General features: G+C 42.3%; 1 protein-coding gene across 12 annotated transcripts in view; it reads left to right on the top strand.

The window, feature by feature from the left end:
• FSHR (follicle stimulating hormone receptor) overlaps window positions 1–24,287 on the top strand; it is a 219,202-nt gene that overhangs the window by 116,599 nt on the left and 78,316 nt on the right. For 11 of the 12 annotated variants that reach the window (XM_075595858.1, XM_075595862.1, XM_075595859.1 and 8 more), the window contains one exon: window positions 17,817–17,891. The exons of the other annotated variant lie outside the window; for it this stretch is intronic. In XM_075595858.1, coding sequence (XP_075451973.1) covers window positions 17,817–17,891 — 75 coding nt within the window. The remainder of the gene's footprint in view (window positions 1–17,816; window positions 17,892–24,287) is intronic. 12 annotated transcript variants of the gene reach the window in all.

Here is a 24,287-nt window from a genome sequence, read left to right as displayed (position 1 = left end):
TCTTTTGCCAGTTAAAATTGAAATTCAATTTCAGTAGTTTCTCTGTATGTCTAGGGAGGTTGATATTCAAAGCTTCAGATTTGGATTGGTTTATCGTAAACCCAGAGACCTTAGAAAATTTGTCTAGAAGGTCAAACAAATTAGGTAATGATATGAGGGGTTTTGAGATGATTAATAGGATATCATCTGCGTACAGAGCTGCTTTGTGTGATTGGGAGTATGCGTTTAACCCTGAGATATCCGGACTGTCTCGAATACGTGCCGCCAGAGGTTCGATACATAGAGCAAACAGGAAGGGAGATAACGGGCACCCCTGTCTCGTGCCACTTTGAATTTGAAATGGGGCCGAGGGGAAGCCCTGATGTATAACCCTGGCCGATGGGCCTGAGTATAGCGACATAATCGCTCCACTCACCTTATCCCCGAAGCCGAATGCCGCGAGCGTCTCTTTTAAGTAAGGCCAGTCTATCCTATAGAAAGCTTTTTCCGCATCCAGACTTATTAACATGCTTTGTGTGTTATTTTTGTTTGCCAATTCCAGCAGATCAATGAATCGTCGGGTGTTATCAGCTGCCTGCCTCCCTTTAACGAAACCGACTTGATCTGGGTGTATTAGTCTGGGTAGGATTAGACTCAATCTATTGGCCAATACTTTGGCATATATTTTTATATCGGTATTAATAAGAGAAATTGGCCTATAGCTTTTACAGTTTAGCGGATCCTTGCCAGGTTTATGTATTAGTGATATAGACGCCCGCAGCATATCCTCGGGAATAGGGACTCCCGCTAAAATAGCATTGAACATATGGAGCAACCGCGGGGCGAGTGATTTGGAGAACTTCTTATAATAAAGCCCCGAGAAGCCATCAGGGCCTGGTGCTTTTGATGGTTTAAGTTCCTTAATAGCCTGCGACACTTCTTCCAATGTGAAGTCAGCGCCCATAGCTTCTCTGTCAAGCTCTGACAAAGTCTCTAGATTTGAGCTGGCTAAGAAATCTCTCAGTGCTCTGCTCGTGTTGTTATTGTGTGCCACTTTCTTTCCATCGTATAGGGAACCATAAAATGAACCGAATTCTTCTACTATTTTTTTAGGATTGGCCGTGGGTACACCCGATTTTAAGCGTATAGCTTGGATATTAAACTTAGATTGCCTATCCTTTAGTGCTCGAGCTAGCATCGTATCTGGCCTTTTAGCTTTTTCGTAAAACTTCCTCTTTGACCAACATAAGGAATTATCTGCCCGGGAAGTCAGTAACATATTTAATTCAATTTTTGTGTCTTTCATTTCCTGTGCCGTGATTGGGTCCGGGTTGGTTTTGTGGTTTGATAACAGGGAATGTAATTTGGATTGGAGCGTCCGAATTTTGGAGTCCCTGACTCTTTTCTTTTGGCAGTAATACTGATTAATATGCCCCTTAAAGTTGCTTTATGAGCCTCCCATAGAACCGTATGGGACTCCACAGAGGCTGTGTTTATCTCAAAGAATTGAGCTATTTCCTGATCTATCGTAGTACAGATTTCGGGTATTTTAAGAATAGATTCGTTGAGTTTCCAGTTTGCACCTGGTCGATTGTCCTGAATATTGTTGCACCTGAGCTCAATTGGTACATGGTCAGACCATGAAATATCATGGATCATTGTATGAGTGACCTTAGGAACCAAGTGGCATGAAACAAAGAGATAATCGATTCTGCTGTATGAGGTATGTGGGTGGGAGTAGAAAGTATAGTCCCTAGACGTTGGATGGAGCTCCCTCCATATATCTACTAGTTGATTGTCTTTCAAGGCACTGCGTAGGGTGTACTGAGCTTTTTTATTATCAGAGTCGCCTCCCCCTGATCTGTCTAGGGGAGATTGCATCGTAATATTGAAATCTCCTGCTATTATGATATAACCCTTAGCTACTGAATTTAACAAGCGGAAGAATCTGTCGAAAAAAGATGACTCGTACACAGGGAGCGTATAAGGAGGCCAATGTGATGGGCTGCTCATGGATTGTTCCTGTTAAGATGATAACGCGACCTTCCGCGTCCTTTTTGATTGTCTGGGCCACAAAAGGGATGGTGTTACTAAATAGGATGGCTACTCCTCTCTTTTTGACTGATGCCGATGCCGTGTAAAATTGGGAAAAGCCCTTGTCTAGAAACCCAGGAGAGTTATTATTACTGAAGTGCGTCTCCTGCAAGAATAACACCTCCACTTTTTTCCTCTTGTAATCCGTAAAAGCAAGCTTTCTTTTGATCGGGCTATTAAAGCCCTTCACATTTTTGCGAGATTAATGTTAACGCCATATTTTATGGTACAAGAGATAATGTGTGTAGTGATCTGTGTACTTACTCATGATGTTATTCCTGAAGCTTCTTTCGGATGTGTCCATACCTGCCATGTCAGCGTGATGTACTAGCCGGAGACCGTGCATCCTAAGGAGGGAAGGGTGAAGGAGAGGGCGGGGACAGGTAGACAATACAAGGGAAGCAACGAGGTGGCTAAAACGGGAATAGGAGAGAAAGGAAAGGAAGAAAAAAAAGTAAAAAGGGAAGAACAAAATATAAGAGCATATCTCGGGAGCCCCCGAGAGTAGCTCTTGCGCCCAGAGGGTGGGTCGTCTGGCTCCATCGTAAGGATGGGCCAATCTCCTGAAATGGAGGCCGACCACCCTGGGTCTTGGGAACGGACCCTCAAATCTGGGGACCGAAAAGGGGAATACATGCGCGAAGGAGAGTAGCTCCCTCGGCACTTTTTCATATATTGTATAACTTGTCAACTGTGACTAAATATATGTCAGTGACATTAATGTATTAACACTCAATTACCTTTGCTATTGAGTCATGATGGTAACAATAACAGTGATAATAACCGCAATAGTAATGCTACAAGTATCAGGAATAGTAGGGTAAACTGGGATGGAATAATGTGTATATAATGTGTATATACCGGTAAAACATATAACGTATCTAGTATGCATAGTATATGCCTACTATATATCTTATCTCGTACTCCCTTGATATTTCCGAGTGATCCCTCCAAGTAGGAAGTAGAATAAGATGTTTCTGCTAGGTATATTGCATGTTCCTCTCATACATCTAGCTTATCGGATTATCCTAACTTAACTAACTATCCTAATAATTATGCAACTATATAACATGTATATAACTATATGATATCAACATAGCCTAGACCATATATAATCAATATAACTTATAGATATATAACCTAAATATACACATCGCACATAACATAAATCACATATATATAAACGGTATCTAAAATATATAACATATATAACATATATAACATATACTGCTGCGGCCGAGTTTATTCGAGCATTTGCCCGTTCTCGGCCGCAGCAATAACCTGGCGCGTGCCTGAGGTTCCCGGGCGCGCCGAAGCCTCGGAGGAGAGGCCCGCCGATCGGGGCTTCCCCCTCTCCTTACCGGGTCCGCCGGGTCCCCCGGAACGTCCCGCCGCCGTCAGTACATCCACGCGACACCAGGGCTCCCTCGGGGAGCCCTGGGCACGCGTACAGGCGGCACAGGCACCCGATGATGCGTGACCGTGCACTGAGGGAGTGCGGCTCGCAAGCCGGGACATTTCCCGGCTTGCGGAATGAGCCGCACTCGAATAAAGTGTGCCGCCTGTGTATAACCTATATAACATATGTCTAACCTCTATCTAGCCTAACAGACCTGACTATCCTAACTAACATCCCTATAGCCTTTCTGCAATATATTTATATTATTTCAAAGTCATTTAGATACTAAATATCGGATATCACTTAATCTCCCTCTCATATCCTATATCATGTATCCCACATATCACGTTATATATCCTCTATCGTACGTCCTATAACATATTTCATACATCCTATTTCACCCATCGTATCACAAGCGGATATCATACACATCATATACATACATACATACATACATATCATATAACCCTAAACATCTAACCCGAACTATGTATAAGCTATGAGTAAATAACATTGTACGTCCTATATCATATTTGATACAGCATACATCACATATCACGTGACAATCCAATGTCATACATATCACACATACCATCTACAGTAACATAACTCATGTATAACATATAAGAACACAATATCGTATGTCCTACTGTATATTAGATTATTTATATCCTAAGTCACCTGTCATATAGCAGTCAGATATCATATATGTCATACAACATTGAACACATAACACAGACCATGTATGACATATATGAAAACAACATCCACATGTTAATTATAAGCTAAAGAGCCAATAGAAGGAGTCATAAAGGTAACATATAATGTCCACTATATAGTCTAAAATCTTACATGAGAGGTTGAATCATTTCAAATAATAGTATGGTGTAACTTATCTGGGACTCGTTAATGATTTGGGGTTATTTAATATTAGGGATGGCTTTTTTATTGAGCAGAGAGGGGAAAGGGGGTAGTGTTTGAGCCTGTGTTACGTTTAGGGAGTCTTGAGTGGTTGGAGGAGGAGATGTTGCTGTCTCATCTCCCCTCCAGCGCTGCTCCATTGTGTTGGCGGTGAGGTATCTGTCTTCTGTACTGAGGACCGGCCATTCTGACGTCATCCGAGGGCATCCGAAATCTCGTGATGAGAGGGCGTGTAGCAATGACGTCACGCCTCAAGCGCGCGAAAGCCATTAAGCTTCCCACGCGAGACCAGGAAGGACCTCAGCAAGATGGCTGCCGCTCCGAAGTCGGGTGCAGGTCTGCTCCGAGCGAAAGTCACTCCTCTGACCCTCCAACCATCGGGTACTCATCAGGTAGGTCTGTATATGCTGCGGAGGTCCCCGGAACTCCCAAATGGGCCATTTTTTGGGGTTGAGGACAAAAGAGAGTGGAAGCCTGTGAGGAACTGTGCGATTCAGACTCTATTGGAGCTTGATGCTTCCGAGGCTGCGCCGTCTTTAGATTTAGCCTGGGTGCGGGAGGATCCTGCCTGGCTCCAGACGGGTGTAGGGATCGCTGATCCTGTTGGAGAGGGGTGAGATGGGCATTGGTGGGAACCTGTAAGACCAAGCCTAGCCCGGAAGCCCTCACCATCCTCTATCCTTCATAGGGTGTGTGCCACTCCGTTTTTAATAGACATGAGGGCGCAAGGGAACAGCCACCTGTATTTGGTGTTGTTTTCCCTCAGTGTCTTAGTTATGGGGGCAAATGCTTTTCGTTTGGCTAGGGTGGCAGGTGTCAGGTCCTGGTATATTTGAAGTTTAACTCCGTCGAATTCTAAGGAGTTATCTTCCCTGGAAAGTCTGCAGACCACTTCTTTCGTGCGAAAGTGGTGGAAGCGGGCCACGATGTCTCTGGGGGGATCTCCTTTTTGGGGTTTGCTGCGGAGAGCCCTGTGGCACCGGTCTAGCCGGATTTCTGACTCTGGCTTGTCTGGGAAGATATGTTCCAGCCAGCTGTTGGTGAAATCCTCTGGGTCAAGGATGGTTTCAGGGACCCCTCTCAGCCTTATGTTGCATCGCCTGTCGCGATTTTCGGCATCCTCCATCTTGTCTTCAAGCAGTCTGATTTTATCCTGCATCATGGAGATTTGATCATGATTTTGTGTGACAGCTCTTTTTTCCAGGGTATCAGTCCTTTCACCTAGCGCATCCACCTCCCTCCTTAAAGCCCACAATTCATTTTTAAAGAACTTTTGCATCTGGGCGCAAAATTCTTTTAAGTCCTTGCGCCGGACCATTTCCTCATCTCTGTCGTCTTCTAGAGGGGGATCACTGTCGGGGTCCATGTTGGCGGGTTGCGCGGGAAGCTCCGGTTTCTCCGCTTGGGTCACCCCCTATCTTTTAAAGTATGTAGTTACCGGCTGACTTCTCGCCCGTGTCGCCTTTCCTGCTGCCATCCTCGGATGTTTATGTAACTAATGATATGTTTTTAGTCACATTTTTATTGATTGCTGTAGCTTTAAATTGTGTTGTAAGTGCCGGTGGGAGCGGAGCTCATTAGTCAGGGCTCCATTCTCCTCACCGTCGCACATGCGTCCTCCGGCTTCAAACACTTTTAACACCCTACCTTATCTACAGTAAATATCTGTTGGTTTTTTTTTCCTCTCTCTACACTGTTTTAGCCATTGAATCCTTTGTATATCAGTATTGCTTGACCTGAAGAAGAGAGGATAACTCTCGAAAGCTTGTCCTATGACATAAATTGTTAGTCCAATAAAAAAGGTATCACCTAATACTGAAGAACTCATTTATTCTGCAATATATATATATATATATATATATATATATATATATATATATATATATATATATATACAAATATAGCTGTATCCTCATCTGCATGTCTTAGGCAGGTCTGCAACCCCACCTTTCCCCATTATCACCCAGCATACAGCACTTCCACTGCAGCGAGGGATTCTGGGAAATGACATGCAAATGAGCACACAGTGCCACTTTTTGCCTCAATAACCATTTTTAACATGGTTCCCTATAGGCTTAAGCTTGCTGCATGGTCACAGCTTTGAGCACAGCCAGGGTTAAGGTGCATACCCAGAAAACCACCCACAGACAGCTGTTTCGACCTTGATGGGTCTCATCAGTGTGGGGTTGATTTTACTGGGAATGAAGAGAGGCTATGGGATAGGCTAAACCATAATACTGAGTTAAGTTATGGTGAGTAAAAAAAGTGACAAAAACCCTCCACAGGAAAGCAAATATGCAAATATAGCTGTATGCTCATCTGCATGTCTTAGGCAGGTCTGCAACCCCGCCTTTCCCCATTATCACCCAGCATACAGCACTTCCACTGCAGCAAGGGATTCTGGGAAATGACATGCAAATGAGCACACAGTGTCACCTTTTGCCTCAACAACCATTTTTAACATGGTTCCCTATAGGCTTAAGCTTGCTGCATGGTCACAGCTTTGAGCACAGCCAGGGTTAAGGTGCATACCCAGAAAACCACCCACAGACAGCTGTTTCGACCTTAATGCATCTTTTCTGGCTATGCATCTTAACCCTGGCTTAGATACCCAGAGTTGGATGCCTACAGACAGTCGTACCTCTCGCCTTAACATCATGAAGTATGGGGTGTAAGCCGTAGATTCATGCCTGGTGAAGTTATATGCATGCACCAATGCTTTGACATGCCTGCTCCATTCACTCTTTTGAGAGCCCTGTAAGATGCCTAGCATGTCCAGCTATGTTCAGTTGAACCTCTCTGGCAAAGTGTCTCCCTCCGGATGATATGGAGTGGTTCTAGATTTCTTGATGTTTAGCTGGTTGAGAAGCTTCTTGATGAGCTTGCTTTCGAAGTCCAATTCGTGATCAGAGTGCATCCGATTTGGCAGACCGTAGTGTATGAAATACTTCTCCCACAGTACTTTGGTGACTGTGAGAGCCTTCTGGTCCTTATTCGGGAACACTTGAGAGTAGCGAGTGTAGTGGTTGGTCACTACCAGGATATTGCCAGTGCCTCTTGAGTCTGGTTCAATGCACAAGAAGTGCATTGGGCCAGAGCTTTTGATATGGCCCATTGGGGCTGCACGGGTTGGCAGTGTCTTTCTCTGAATGCACCTTAGACATTTCCAGCAATGCCGTTCTACATACTCCCGCATCTTGGGCCAGAAGAATCGGACCCTTGCTAACCCAAAAGTCTTATCCACCCCCATGCGTCCATGATCGTCGTGCAAAGATCGTAGGACATGGTACTGCATACTTCGGGGCAAAACCAGCTATCATCTGTCAGGATCATTGTGGTAGGGGATGACCTGGTAGAGGAGACCTATTTCAAATTTGTCCCACTCTCTCATGATGATTGTGACAGTGTCGGTGGGGGCCTGTTTCTCCAGGGATTAATTATTCTGATTCCGATGTAGGACCTTGCGCATAGCGTTAGACACTGGATCACGTATCTGTGCCTGTACTATCTCCTTCCACTCCAGGAGATCGTTCGGAAGTATTTCCAGACCATCTGGGTGGCAGTAGGCTGCAGGGAGTGTCTTCGGTCTTCATCCCAAGGAATCGGCTAATCTCAACTTGGAGAACACGATTTTATCTTCCACAATTGCAGCGGTTGAACACCTCGCCCTCATCCCAGTTCTTTGGATTTCTTCCCAGGGGCCGTCGTCTTGCGTCATACTCAGTCCAGGTCTCCTTGATAGAGAATTGGCTACTATGTTTACAGGCTCTGGCTTGTATTTCAAGATGAATTGATAATTTGAGAGGTCCGCTAGCCACCTATGGTGGCATCCATCTTGGCGGTCGTAAGGATGTATGTCAGGGAGTTGTAGTCCATTTGGACTTCGAAAAAAACGCTGTATAGCTAATCGTGGAGTTTCCCAAATACGGCCCACATGAGGGCTAGGAATTCCAGTTTGTGAACAAGGTAGTTTTGCTCACTTGGAGTCAGACTTCGGCTCACATACGCCACTGGCCGAAGGCCAGATGGATATTTTTGATGCAGGACGTTTCCCAGCCAGTTGAGACTGGCATCCACATGCAGGACGTATATTTTTTCCGGATCGGTGTAGGCAAGAACCGGAGCTTCCATCAGGCTTTTCTTGAGTCCTATGAATGCCTTTTTGCATGCAGACATGCACTTGCTGCTGAAGGGGTTTCATGGAGAAACGGCCTTCTGCCTTGGTTCCTCAGGGCAGACTTTCAATATGTTGTTGAGTGCCTTGGCCTGGCTAGAGTTTTCTTCTACAAACCGGCGATAATACCCGCAGAACCCCAGAAAGGAGCGTAGCTCCATTACATTTTCTGGTCTTGGCCAGTTCACCACAGCTTCAACCTTGGCGGGTCGGTAGTGACTCTGTCACCGTACACGATGTGACCCACGTAGGTGACGGACGTTCGGCAGAACCAGAACTTGTCCAACTTCAGGCCTTCCTGGCCCAGCCTATCTAACACCTTCAAGAAGTGTTCCTCATGCTCTTCAAAGGTTCGTCCGAACATGATTATGTCATCGAGATAGACGAGGCACTCTCAGTGGTTCATATCTCCAATGGTCTTCTCCATCAGCCGCTGGAAGGTTGCTGGGGCACTGGAAATGCCTTGGGGAATTCGGGTAAACTGATAGAAGCCGAGGGGTCAGATGAACGCCGTCTTCTCCAGGTCTTCGAATCCCATGGGTATCTGGTAGTACCCCAATCTCAGGTTCAACACTCTGAACCACTGGCTTCCTGTCATTGTTAAGGCTCTCTTTGATCTGTGGCAGAGTGTACTGATAAGGAACGGTATGTCGGTTCAGGTCCAGTAGTCTACACACAGATGAACAGACCCATTTTCTTTGCGCACCACTACAATCGGTGAGACGTAGGGGTTACATGACTCGGTCCCTATGCCCTCGGTCTCCATCTCCTTAAAGACATCTCTCACGTCCTCCACATCTCTGGGGGCGATACGTTCATCCTGATCGTTTGCTAGGTGTTCCGGCTGCACCCTACGTCCATCTCACTAGTGGAGAACACCTCCCGGCATTCCTCCAGCTTAGCACTCGGCCATCTTTACCAGTCTTCTGACAAGGTCGTTTCCCCAAAATCAAACTGTAATCTTTTGGGCTTTTGTTATGCATTAGCGACGTATACATGCACCATAGTTTCTATGGTTGTGACTGGGTTTATCCAACCCAGTCGCTGACTTTTATCGAATGACACTGTGTAAGGGGAGATATTCTGCATGGTCACTGTAATCTTCTTTTTGATGGAGGACCTCCATTCTCGTATTTACGGGACCATCTTGTATCCTCTATAGAGGTCTTGTTCCAGGTGGTCTCAAGGGAGAACCCCTGATCGGCTTTGTCGCGTCCACGATAGCAGATCATGGTGGCCATGTGTCATAGTCCCCCTGGTGCAACCTCGATCCACTCTTTCACCATACTCCTCTAGATTCGCAACCCTGTAGCACTCTTCTTTGAGCACCGGATTGTTGAGTAAAGAGGACAGGGGTAGTTTTCCAGCTTCCTGAAGTTATGCCCGGATCACTGCCCTCACCACATCAGTGTTGGTCCCCAAGATGATTGGGGAGCTTGGATATTCTCAAGGCGTGGGGCATATCAATGCTTCTACATCCATGAGGTGGGACTTGCCAGTGTTCAGCTGCGGTATTTCTAGCCATACTTTCACCACTCCGTCGATGGGGGTAATCTTCATTGCTGAGACCCCACAGCTTCATCTTTTCCGCTGACTGTAAGGGCAGATTACTTAAGTGCTGATCGTAGAAGGGCCGATAGATAATAGTCACCTGTGACCCAGTATCCAGCAAGGCCGAAGAATAGATACCTTCCACAAGCACGCGTATGATCGCAATCGGGCCCACTCGGCTATAGCTGTCTGGATGAAGGGCTTCCTCGGGGCAGGGAGTGGGGTCATTCTACGATGACGGGGAAGGTGGTTCCATCAACATGGCTCTGCAGGTCATGGTCTTGGGATAGGGTCCCTTGGGCTTGGAACAGTCTTTAGCGTAGTGACCTTCTTGGCCACAGGTGAAACAGTGATTTTCATGGTAGGCATCATGGTTCGAATAGGAATCCGTTCTCCTAGGCACCCTAGGCAACCAGTGCCTACGAAGAGGGAATGTCCTTGACACTTTCGGTCTCCTTGGCTTTTGGAGCCAACGCCCCTTTTGATTCTTCCTTGTGGGCTCCTTAGTTTTCTTGGAGCCGTGAAACCTACTGTGTACCTCGTGTACCTTCACTTGACTCAATAACTCCGTAAATGGATCATATTGACTATAGTGTAGTTTGGGCACGACCCACGCAGGAACTGTTTATGTCGAGCTTCATCCATGTCAGGAGAGATAAGCTTGTGAGTGAGTAGCAACCCCAGCACCAATTGTATACAGTGAATGAACGCCGACAGTTCCTCTCCTTCCTTCTGGCAGAGGGCATAGTTTTTAGCCCAGAGTTCCCAATCATCTTCTGCTAGACTATAGGCTTAATTTAGACATCTACTAGCATCCGAGCCGTTGTCTGGATGCTGCTCCGGTGTATGCCTACTAGTAGAGGCTAGGGGCTTGAGGCATTCCATGATCTGCTGTTTTTTCATGGCTTCAGTACATGACCATTCCTCTAGCCCCTTCAGAGTATGTTCTTTCCAGGAGTCTATCCCTTCTTCTCTGACGGGCGTGGGGGTTATCCCAGAGAAGGCCTTGAGCTTCCAGTAGTTCTGAGACTGAGAAGACATTGTTAGGTGTAACTCTACCCCAACTGGTAGAAGCCCTAAGTCGGAGCCACCAGATGACAGGCGACTGCGATATTCGGGCTTTGGGATAAGGGCCTGCGCAAGACTACTCTCACCCCGACTGGGGGTGGATGGCGGGTGGAGAGTTTCGGCCCTATGGGCTGTCTCTAGCATAGTACTTGAAGTAAAGGCCACCCGGGGTATGGGTGAGCTTACAACCGAAGGGCTGCTCCTCCAGAGGGGGCAGAGGGTACATATGGATTCAGCCCAATAGTTGTACCAACAGGAGTTCCGGGGTAGAAGTCATGGGTAAGGCTGGTAGGGCTTCCGGTAAATACAGGGCCTTCGGGCACCTTCTTCACATAGGTCATAACCGGCGGCTGCTAGGACTATGCTCCACCAGTGCATAGCGTCATACTTGCAACCTAAGATTCGTGCTTTGGCTAAGCCGGGGAGTTGGTGGAGATGTTTACAGATCTCGTCAGGGGGCGTATTGGTGGGAATGTCTCCCATGGCGAGCACGTGACGGGGACTTTCGTGAAGCTCCAAGGCCCAGTCGCGGACCTCTCGTTTGGACGGTACAAATAGGTTCGCTTTAATTTGGTACTAAGATTCGCGAGCACCCCAGGTCTGAATCTCAGCAGCGCCTCCAAATGTAGCCCTCTTGCCCCTTATTAAAGAGTCTACCATTACAGCCGCTACCTGTTGGCTCATAGAAAGCAAAAACCTCTGCCACTGGGAGCCTGGGGTGATAAGTTGTCCACCTCGGTGCAGCACCTCCACCTTAAAGGGATCCCGACGCAGCAGGATAAGCCGCTCCTAGGAACTATACCAGCAATACACACACGTCTATATATATATATAATAACAACCTTTACTATGAACTATAAAGAGTACCCTGTACCACACAGTATAACAACCCCAACTCAGTACCACCAATAACTGTCCACAAAGTACATTAGGTGCTAATGTCCTTTTTCCCAATTTCCAGGCCCACCCAAGAGTGTAGGGAGTAGCGCTATCCTGTGAGTTTGTTGGTGCACTTTGTGAGGTACTTGCCGAGTACTGCAGTACTTGATGCGGCCGACTTAGCAATGGGGATCCACTGTCACCATCCACGATGGCATCCGCCTCTGTGTTGGGTGTTTTCCGGTAGGAGGGTCCCACCTGTAAGAGTCTCTATACGTAGGTGGTCTGATCCCAGACCACAGGCCGAAATCACTGAGCGGTGTCATCCTCTGTGTCCCTGACACTACTCAGTCAAAGCGTCCCTATCTAGGGCCTTCCCTGAATCAACCACAAGCTCATTTGAGTGGGGCCTCTCTGGCCTTGTCTGAGTGCCACTGACACTCAGACCCTACCTTCCCCTTCTTTGTCCTGGCTCTGACTGACGTGGTCCCTCTCAGCACGCCAAATGTATCTATCTCACTGCCGAGATCCTAGCAACCCTTTTGGCTGAGGCCCGTCACCTGACTAACAGCCCCAAGATGGCCTCCACACACTCCTATACTTTCTGCGCATGTGTGAACCACCGCTGCGCATGGTGTGGCAAATAAAGATGGTGGCACCCTTACAGGCGTCCGCCCTGGAGCTTCCCGGCGACCCTGTTGTCCCTCTGCCTCCCTGCAGCAGCTCCCAGAGGTGTCCTATAGCTGTCCCCTCCCACAGACTGGAGGTAAGAGGAGGACATGGATATATATATATATATATATATATATATATATATATCAAATGCTATATGCTTTGCTGTGGAGGGTTTTTGTCACTGTTTTTACCCACCATAACTTAACTATAACTTAAGTATATATATAATATATATACACACACGCATAATGATACAAAGGAAGACCAGAAGTTTGTCAATAAAGTACTAATGATTTTCTGGGGTTGTAAATGGTACTTCAGGAGTTAATGTGACTACAGTTTGACTTAAAAATACAAAGAAATTGTTTTTATGGCCTGCAAGCCCAGCCCTGTGTAGTAAGGGGCTGATAGAGTCTAGAGATAAGGGCATTTGTTTTGCCAGAGATGTGATTAAATTATGGCTCTTCTGACACTCAAATAAACAGGACACTTTTAAAGGTACTTTCAAAGCATTACTGGAAGGGTTTTGCAGAAGTGCCAAAGGGCGTGACTAACCGTATCGTCCAAAAGATATGAAATATGGAATCCTGGACCTTACACCTATACTGAAAAATAACGTTTAGATATTTGTAATATTTGCAAGGCGGCAGAAGCAATAAGTATTATTGTTATATTCAGCAAACTCACTTAAATCTATTTGATCTTACTCACGTGTGTCTAAGTATTAATGCAATAAAGTTATGAGGCCTTTTATAAATTGAACCAACGTTTAATCGTCACAAAGAAGAGTTTTTTTCTAAGTCATAAAACTGTAAGCCAGAGCTGATTTATGACAGGGGTGAGCTTACTGTATGTTGTTTCAATGTGGAACAAAGAGTACATAAGTCTCACCACGGTAATATTAAAATTAGAATTCAACAAGAGGTGTGTTTTGGGATCAGACACGTGAGTTTTCATCTATCCTACAGTACATCAGTGACCTTTCTGAGAAAAACATATTACTAAGTAAAGTATAGGAATTTCTAAGTATGTTTTACCCTTTTATTTTAAGAAACTGTTCTGCATTTATTGTACTGCTGCGGCCGAGTTTATTCGAGCATTTGCCGGTTCTCGGCCGCAGCAGTAACCTGGCGCGCGCCGGAGGGTACCGGGCGCGCGCCGAAGCAGCGGAAGAGCGCCCTCCGATCAGGGCGCTCTCCCTCCTGCTGCCGGGTCCGCCGGGTCCCCCGGAACCCCCTGCCGCCGTCCCCCACATCGCGGGACACCAGGGTTCCCTCGGGGAGCCCTGGACGCGCGTGCAGGGGGCGCAGGCACCCGATGACGCGTGACCACGCATCGGTGATGCGCGGCACGCTGAGGGAGTGCGGCTAGCACGCCGGGGCATCCCCCGGCTTGCGGTGCTAGCCGTGCTGCAATAAAGTGTGTCGGTAGTGTAACTATGCTCTTGTAATAATCTTTTGAAGTGAAACTTCTTTAGCGGCACCTACCACATGATCAAAATTCAGTGGCAGTGAATGGAGTTGGTGGGAACGGAACTCAGGGGTCACGGAAGTGACCTCACTGCTGGCATAAGAGGCCATCAGCAACATTCACTGCCCCTGAATTTTGCCAGCGTCCAGTAGCAGGAGGAACACACACACACACACACACACACACACCCACACACACAGAGTGTCAAACTTCTTGCATTTTGGCACTGAACTCAAAAACATTACCATTGCAATTATAATTTCTGTGACAAAACAGTGACAAAAGACTAAGAAGTTTCACTTAAAATGTGCGTGATAAGCACACACACAACTTTTTTTTCCGTATTTTAAAGCACTATATATACATATATATATATATTTACAGTGTTCGACAAACCTATACATTTGCACGCCCCGGGCGAGTGGATGTAACATCGCGGCGAGCTCCTATTGGCCCAAGCAGCACACGTGTGGTACGAGGTGGCGAGTAGATTTTTTTGTTCGGCGAGTAGATTTTTTGGTGATTTGTCGACCACTATATATATATATATATATATATATATATATATATATATATATATATATATATATGTGTATGTATGTATGTATGTATGTATGTATTGTGACAGGGTCATTGACTCTGTATATGTTAGTAGGAGATGACAGTATGCATGCTTTCCAGTAGACAAGGGGTTAACCCAGCTTATTAAGCACTCCACAGGTGATTTAAATTAAGCTAGTTCACCTGCTTTAAAACAGGAAGAGGAAATGCCTCTGGGGTGCCAGTCTCTCTCAGGCACAGAGAGAAGACATAGGAGTGTTGACAGACAGACACAGGCTGCTCAGATTGATCCTGTCCCAAGGGGGAATAAAGCTCCCAGGTAAGGAGCCAACTGGTATTGTTGAACATTGTTGGGCTGGACTAGGTTAGCTAGCCAGCCAGGTAGATAGCCTGCACTTTTGTTTAGTCAGTGCCCCGACCGGGGTTAGGTTTTTGTTTACATTTATTGCACTTAAAGGGACAGAGTACCCATTGTTTCGGTTATACTTTTGGGCAAATAAATCCACCAGCACCATTTCACCAGAAAAGTCGTTTTGTCTCCTCACTTACCACGGCCATCCTGCCACAGTATATATATACATACATACATACATATATACAATCTTAAATAAGTAATGCTTTGGGCTCTGAATGAACTGTTGCACACTTTGTAGAGAGAAACACATGTTCTGACACATTTTGCTAAGACAGATTTTATGTGCCAGGTGCATAGTTTTTCATTAATAAACAGGGACTTTAGACCCTGGCAGATATATATAATTACATATTTTGTCGGCATATCTCTTGGGTGGTGGAAGCGAATTAGATTGCAATTGAATTTGGGGTTAATATTAACTAATTTGAAGTACCTTTGCGAAGGAGAAAGATGAGTTGACTGGTTTAGCCGTGTGTGTTAACCCTGGTTGCATTTATTAATCATTTGCTCACAAGTGAGTGGTTCGTGACAGATGGTAAAGTGGGATGGAGTGAGGGGAGATATTTGTTTGAGGGACCTTTATGGAAATAGGGTCAGCTAGAGAGCTGTGTATTTACCCTTGTCCCATATGCAGGTAATGTGCTCACAGGTGTGCCGTATATGACACTAGGGATAAATGCTAATTTGGACTTGAGGAAAAAAATAACCAAATATTATTGGAGTAGCACTGGGTTAACATTTGGATGTACCTTTATTTTAGGTTAACATTTGATTAAATAGCCTAATGGAGCTTTTTGCATCTGGTCCAATGAAAGGTACAAAAAAGGAATGACATGATGATTCTAAATTATAATAATTCAAATGTATTTTATAATGATGGTGACATCCATTTCTTCGATGTTCTTGTATCTTTCTATATGCCCCAAAATAGTACCAGTTTATCAGTTATAAAAGATTTTTAGCACTGTGCCGCTTCTCTCTTTTTTAAACCGGTCCCCGTAACACACAGAAATATTAATTAATTACTACCTATCCACAGCTGACAGTCTATGCAGAGTTAGATACATACTAGACAACTGGGTCTAGTGATTTGCCTCTAAAATGTTTTCTTTTTTGGTTGTACACAATGCGGGCTTCTTTTGGTTTGCATTATAGGGAAACTGAATAGTATTTTACCTTCTTTGTTTGCTTCCTATTTAAGTATGTAGTTCATTGAAAATCTATTTAACAATAATAATAATAATAATAATAATATTATTAATAATAATAATAATAATAATAATAATAATAAAATGTGATTGATTAAATATCTCATTTTTTCTCTTCCCTGTACCCCTCTCTCCCTCCTATCTTCTCACGTTCTCCCCCTTCTCTACCTTTCCTTTACTTTGTTGTGAAGCTTCCTACCACCCTATGGCATTAAATATTGCAAAAGCACAGCTTTATCTTCCAGTATTTCCATCCACGCCCGAGGCAAGACTAAAATGCAGATTTCTAATGAATGAATCCAAACTGTGAAAGTTGTGGAATCTTGTATTTTGCCCACCCAAACTCATCCTTCCCTAAAACGCAGTATATTATATTCTGACACAAGCAAGCAAATTCAACATAATTGTATTGACTGGGCACAGTACATCTAACTCCAGACACATATAAGGGAATACTCTGCAAGGTGTCTTTCAGTGCTGGAAGCTGGTTTACGACATCTTAGCACTTTGTAAATATGGGTCAAAGTTGCTTGTCCAAGGTCACAAGAAGTTTACATGGGAATCTGCATACAGTTTTTACACTTTAGAGCAGCAGTCTGTGCATATCGCCATTTTTATTTTATTGTATAATTGTAATTAGTATCTCTTCTTGCCCTTTCCAAATATGTTTTCATTTTTCTAATGTGATGCTTCATTCAAGAGATATAAGCATTTGAAATATTAAGAGTCCAGGAGGTAAAATGTAAGTTCTCCTATGAAGTCATGATTTATTTTTTTTCAACACTAGAAAAGTATTTATTTTTAAAGAACAAGACACGCTCAGGGGGCAAAATACTAACATTATACAGTGTGAGTTATATTTATATTTTCTTCTGGGGGGATTGCTGCTTTAAAATCAGTTACAGATGCAGCGGCCGTTATTGTAAGGCATCGCAGTGCCGTTTTCGTGTGCGCTGCTGTACTCCACGCGGTATGAATGCGGCCAATCGCCCCAGGCACGCGCGTATATCGCAGTTGCTTTGTTTGAATTTCATGGATTGTGTGCAATTAAATGCAATAAAATGAATGAATTGTAATGTGTACAGTACTGTGCTACTGTGTCAATTTCAGGTGTTTAAAAGCCAGAACACTAAAATGCCATTTGATGTACTCGCCTGCACTCGCATCTTAAGGCGGTACGGTTGGAAGTAGTCCTGCGCCATCACATGGGTATTTTGAGGTATACACCGCGTGATTTCGTAAAATTATGGCCATTGCATCTGTACATTAAGACTAGTTGTAGTCACATTATCATTAATATCAGGAATTACCTTATTCTAATACTGTACTACTGTATAATACTAATACTATTTTACCCCACTTTTCAAATATGAAAAAAGAATGCTGTGGTTATATTTAATGTGTGTTTAATTTGTCCTACAGAGAAATATCTCAGAATGACGTCTTGAAATCAATAGAGGCCTATGTGTTTTCAAACATACCTCAACTGCAGGAAATGTAAGTAACTGAAAGTTTAAAACCTTCACAATAGCTACTAATTATATATATATATATATATATATATATATATATATATATATATATATATATATATATATATATATATATATATATATATATATATATATATATATATATAGTCAGATAAGGCAGTTGGCACTCCAATAGGTGCTGGTAAGCCACAGGTGCACGTCCCATATAGAGAAAGTGTATTAGTGAAAGCAAAAATACATCCAGAAACCCAACGTTTCGGTCCCATTCTGTAGGACGGAAACGTTGGGTTTCTGGATGTATTTTTGCTTTCACTAATACACTTTGATTTTCAACATTGAGTGCTGTCTCTTGTTTACCAATCCTTGGAACGGTAACGTATAACTATATATATATATATATATATATATATATATATATATATATATATATATATATATATATATATATATATATATATAAAACTTAGACCGAATACACTAAGCTCCGTTAACTCAGGGCAAGTAAAGTTAGGTTACCTAAAAATATTAGTGGACATTATTTTCCCTGAGTTTAACCCATATCCACAAATCTAAATATTTATAAAAACAGTAGTGGTTGTTTATCTTATTAGCATAAGCTTAACGGCAGGTAAAATTAGCACTACATTACACTTTAAATAACAAGACCTTAAGCATGTTTTACGACCCTGACATACAGGGTTTTTTTTAGACAGAGAGTCCTATATTCCTAGAGTACCCAGTGTCTGGTTTGCACTAACGCCACTTTTAGATAAGACCTAAATAATTGAACATCAACTCACTATGTTTACCTGAGCAGCCTTTAAGGGTTATGCAATATTAGAGGGAACACCTGTTTTTCATATTATTAGCACTAATGTATTTATTCATGAAATGTTTTACCAGGAAGTAATACATTGAGAGTTGCCTCTCTTTTTCAAGTATAACATGGGGACAGAGTTTTGATAACAATACATGGTTACATTAAATGAACAGAGGTTATACAGTCAATTCACAGACATTTCATGAACAGTTAGAGTTGGAAAATTGGGTACAGGGGATAAAAGGACTGGTAAGTTTCAGATTGAAATAGAGCAACTTTTTTATCAACAAACATCAGTGAACGGCAGCAAACGGATAACACTCTTTAGCTATGTCAGACTGTCCATCTTTGGGGCGATGCAGATGTAGACGAAAGGGGTTCAAATTGAATACAGCTGTGGTTTCAAAGTCCTTTGTCCTCCTCGGTAATTAACATTCAAGAGGGTGAGGCTGAAGAAACACAGCAGTAAACAAATGCAGATATTAACCCTTAGCACGCTGGTTCTGTGCAGAGGGGAGCAGCTCTTGGGGAACCCCAACAGTCCTCCGCCTTTGGGGTGATGCAGATGTAAACATGTTTAATAGCCATAAACATGTTACCCTATGCTATTGAAGGAGTAAAACTAGGTAAGCATTATAGTATTCCCTAAAGAGGATTAGCATTACTATTAACCCAACCATATACTTGTGTTAATGTTATGCTGAATAGCCTAATAGAGTTTAGTGTTTCTGGGCCATAGATGGTGAGAAGACGATTTGCATTGAATTAGCAATGCTCTGAGGGCTAGCAATTCAGGGATGTTGCTGTCTGAGAAATCTGTACAGTAGTTTTATTAAAGTTTAATTTACAGTATGTCAATTGCAAAACACTGAGCTCTGCCTTTGATCTTTATTTATACATAGTAATAATGAGCAAGCATTTATATAATATTTAAAACAAGTGTAAAATAGAAAAAAGCCTAATAAATAATATATACATAATAGGATTTTTTATGGTGTGAAAACAATAGCTTCTGTTGGTAATTGTTAGTGAAAGTCCATAACTGTTAGTGGCATAATTCCATCAGGACACTGCAGAATCAACCAGAATTAATCCACTGGAAGATCCATAGGGTTAGTATACAGATGCAGCAGCCGTTATCCGATCATTTACCTGGGTGAATCATGCACTATAGTGCGTCGTGGTCCGAGATGGTCCTCTGCAGACTAGATCAGATTAACAGAGCAGGGGTCCTTTCTGTGTTAATCCTATTGGGGTCTACCTGTCTGTAAGAGACGCACAGTAAGAGATAGACTGAATTAGTCTGCTGATCACCCCCTGCTACAATACTGAAGTGTTTCAAATTAAAACCTGTGTTCACCTATTAGAGGCGTGCAGTTAGAATGACTGATTCAGCCTTACAGATAGGTAGACCCCAGTAGGATTAACACAGCATTGACACCTGCTGTTTTAATCCGATGGGCCATTAGTCTGCCAAGGCAAATTTTGAAAAAATTTCAGGAAAATCTCGAAAACCAATTCGATAAGTCATCAGATAACGGCCCCTGTATCTGTGTGTCTCAAAATTGTTAAACAGGACCTTATGCCAACAGGAATTAATTATTGCCACTCCTTAGGGATGGATCAAATCCAAAATTTGTACCTAAAAATAAAAGAAAAAAGAAGTGCACACTGCCATATGTTTCGTTAAAAATAAAAATGATTCAAAAGTATGTGTACACTCAAATGTATTCTGAAAAAATACAAAAATCAGGTATAGCAACTTGGGATGCCCATACATGGGGTCTGAAAAAATCAAAAAGGAACAAGTGGATACAAAAACAGAAAAAACTCAGGTAAGGAGATATAATGTCATGAAAAAAAGTCATCAAACACACCAAAAAAATGAACAATCGAAAATTAGCAAAAAGTGTTATTTAAGTCATTAAATGACACTTTTTGCTACTTTTTGCTTACAAAAGTAACAATAACAATATTTCTCGTCCAGGGTGTTATAAAATAGTAATTAGGGCTCTAATTTAGGAGCAGCCATATGCAGTGCAGCATGAGCTTGTCTTGCACTCGTCCTTAGCATTGCCCCTTTTGCATCCAATGTGTTGCCGCCAGCAACATTGCACCATACACAGAACAATCCAATGCATTTCGTCGCTCTTTCCAACTTCATTAGGGGGATTCCATTGAGCAAAGCTCTGCTATTTATTGTATACAGTTTTCATAGCGACTGTCTAATTGCAGACAATTAATCTTTAATAGAACAGACCTTCAATTCATATAAAAGCAATGACTTATCCAATCTAAAAAAAGATTATATTATAAAAATGGTTGGAAAACAAAATATCTATAAAAAAAAAATACTTAACACAATAAATCTAAACTTTATATGAAAATATTAAATATTATGATAAATAGAAAAATAATTAAAGATAAGAAACATAATTTATAAAAAAAAACTAAAAGATAATTGTAACATCCAAAAAAAAATTAATAGTTTCTTGTATTAGTTTGCCGTTTTTACAAAATCCAAAAGGACTTGTTTGCATTACATTTTAAATCTATCCCCTCCTTAAACATTTATAGTAAGGTGTTCAAGACTAATATTGATAAGTTTGAGATCTTTCTTGTGATTGCGAAAAGCAGAGCGGGTAGCCGTGGCTGGCGCTGATGTGTCCACACCGTCACTCGGCAAATCTCTCCCCCTCTCCTGCTTCCTGGTTCAGCTGTCCCAGCCAATGGGTGAGCATGTTGAGCAGCTCTCGTGACCTCTACATGGTTCGCAACAACGTTCAGGTAGTCCTGACAAAGCCCGCTGTTGCGAAATGCGTAGAAGTCATGAGGGACTGCTCAACGCGCTCACCCATTGGCTGGGACAGCTGAACCAGGAAGCAGGAGCGGAGGAGAGATCTGCCGAGTGCCGGTGTGGTCCAGAAGCCACATCAGCGACAGCCGCAGTTGCTCACTCTGCTTCCTGTGGTAAGTACTTGTCCCCCTCTCTGTGGTTCTTCCACTGTAGCTGAATACTACTAATAAATGTGTTTTTCAAGCTATTTTGGTGTTTAGCTTCATAGAAGCATGTAATTTTTGTCTAGTGCACTATTTCTATTGTGTTTGTTCATTGCATGTAATATTATTATTTTTTGACCATAAAATAAATGTATTATTCTTAATACTTATCCCTGGTAAGCTGTGTGTGCATTCCTTTTTCTTTCTTGTGATGTTTGAAAAATCTTTAGACATCCCACAAGTTATGAGACCTTAAATAACAAAGGAGGTATTGCAGTTAATAAATCCTTTAACTCGATTTTGCCATTATTGTTCAGTTTTAACAGTTGAATTTATTTGGTGCTCAAATATTGTTGATATTTCTTGCTTTCTTAAAAACACATTTTGGAGATTCTGAAAAACATTGTTTTAAAAGAGGGCCAGGGAATTATTACCACCTCATTTTGTAAATGTTTTATGTTATGTACTGATTAGATTTTGTAATAAACATAATTATTAGTTTTATTGGAACAAATCTTCACGCTTCCACCTAAATAACATAGCCAGGATTAAACACTTGACCCCCCCAGAGTATTTTACTATGCTTGTCCATACCTTTGCGTACTCACACCTGGACTACTGCAATGCATTCTACCTGGCTCTTCCGGAAAAAGAGCTGCACCTCCTGCACTGAGCTACGGTGGTGGACTAGCTCATACGCCATTTGCCAGGAAGGGGAGGACATTCCCTGAGACGCATGCAATACGCAACACTAACAGAACTTGCCAGGAACTACAGGCTGTTCATTTGAGTTGCCGGAGGGACGATCTGGCGTGATACACCGGCAGCAGTGAGGTCTGACGTATCGGAGCAAGCGGTCGGCGAGCAGGCTATATGTTGGCGCATGGGTTTACCCATACAATGCTTTATTTGCATAGACAAATTGTGAGTGTACATTTGTCTTGTTTTTTTTATTAAAACTTTGTATTCGGATTTTACACATGGATCGGGCGCTTTTCCTCTTTTTTTCCCAATATATATATATATATATTAACAAGATACCATTGAGAACTCGTATCCCAGAGGCAACAAATGTTCAAATAAAATATGTTCTCTATTTGCAAAAAAACAAATTACAATAATGATAATGCAGTAAAATTTTCTGAAATATAATCAATCAGCAAATAATATGAAAACACAACACACGGGGATGTTTTAACGTCTTACCCTGTTTTATATCAATGTATTTCAGAAACTTCAAAAATTGTTTATAAGAGATCAAGAAATATCCTAAACATTTTATGACCAAGTAAATCATTTGCGAGCGATTTTTCGTTGATGAATCGAATATTAAGAAAGAAAATCGGCAAAAATTTGCAGGACAAAATTTGACACATTTGCCCATGTCAAGTTGCTTTTACAATCATATATTGTATAATGAATAGCTGAGCTTTGGCCAATGAAATGAACCCTTGATGAAGTTGCAAGAGTGACGAAACACGTCGGACTAAAATGGATGCAAGTAATGTTGATGTCACCAAGCTGACAGCAACATGTCTGAAGCAAATAGGGAAGAACTGAGGAGGAGTGCAAGATGGGCTCACAAAGCACTACATATAAACGCTCCTAAACTACACATGGTGATTATTTTGTAACAACCAAGACGAGCAATCATTTTCATGTTTTCTACTAAAGGAATGTGTTACTCTATGGGAGCATTCCTTTTCTTTTTTTTTTATAGTCCATTTAAAGTATTGTAATTTTCACTTATGAATGCTCAGGTTTTGTTAATCTGCTATTTACGTTACCATTATTCATACAATACTTTGACGGATTTGACATATTGCTAATAAGAGCCTGCTTAATAAAATAAACATTATTTTTCTCTGTGTATGAAAAAAAATAAGTGGCTATTTTGTAACGAAAACACCATTATGATAATATTCAGAGCAAAAAATGTAGGTATTGGATAGTGGAAATTGCACCAAATAGTCAATTACCAAACTAATTACAATAATCATAATTATGTTATAGCATGCAACGTGTTATTATTTTTGTTTTGTTTATATATATTTATAATGAAATAACAAGAAATTCCTGTAAATTTCAAGAATCCAGCTAACTATAATTTCTATACCTTCAGTTTATGTAATAAAAAAACAATATATTCTGAAGAGTGTGCGTTGACTGACCCCCACTGTCAAGAAAGCATTCACGGTGCATGTCTTCATAGCCACTGATGTTTCATAGGGGTTGATAGTTAAAGCATTTCACTATCATTTATGCTAGTTGTATATTGCTTATCCCTGTCATCCTCGATACAGAAGGCAGAGACTTCAGGCACATTAGTAAAAGGGGATTTGTTTATTTATAAAACTGTTTTACCAGGAAATAATACATTGAGATTTGCCTCTCATTTTGAAGTATGTCCTGGGCACATAGTTTTTGTGACAATACATGGTTACATTAAATAAACAGGTTATACATAAAATGTACAGATATTTCCTAAACAGTTCAGAGATAATATGATTATGGGCGTATGTAACAGTTACAGACAAGATTAAAATGAGAACAAGGAGAAAATAGGGTGCTCAACCCCAG

Source organism: Ascaphus truei, chromosome 4, assembly GCF_040206685.1.
Source record: "Ascaphus truei isolate aAscTru1 chromosome 4, aAscTru1.hap1, whole genome shotgun sequence".
Lineage (NCBI taxonomy): Eukaryota > Metazoa > Chordata > Amphibia > Anura > Ascaphidae > Ascaphus > Ascaphus truei.
The sequence above is the reverse complement of the archived record's forward strand: the minus strand, read 5'-3'. Positions and strand labels throughout refer to the sequence as shown.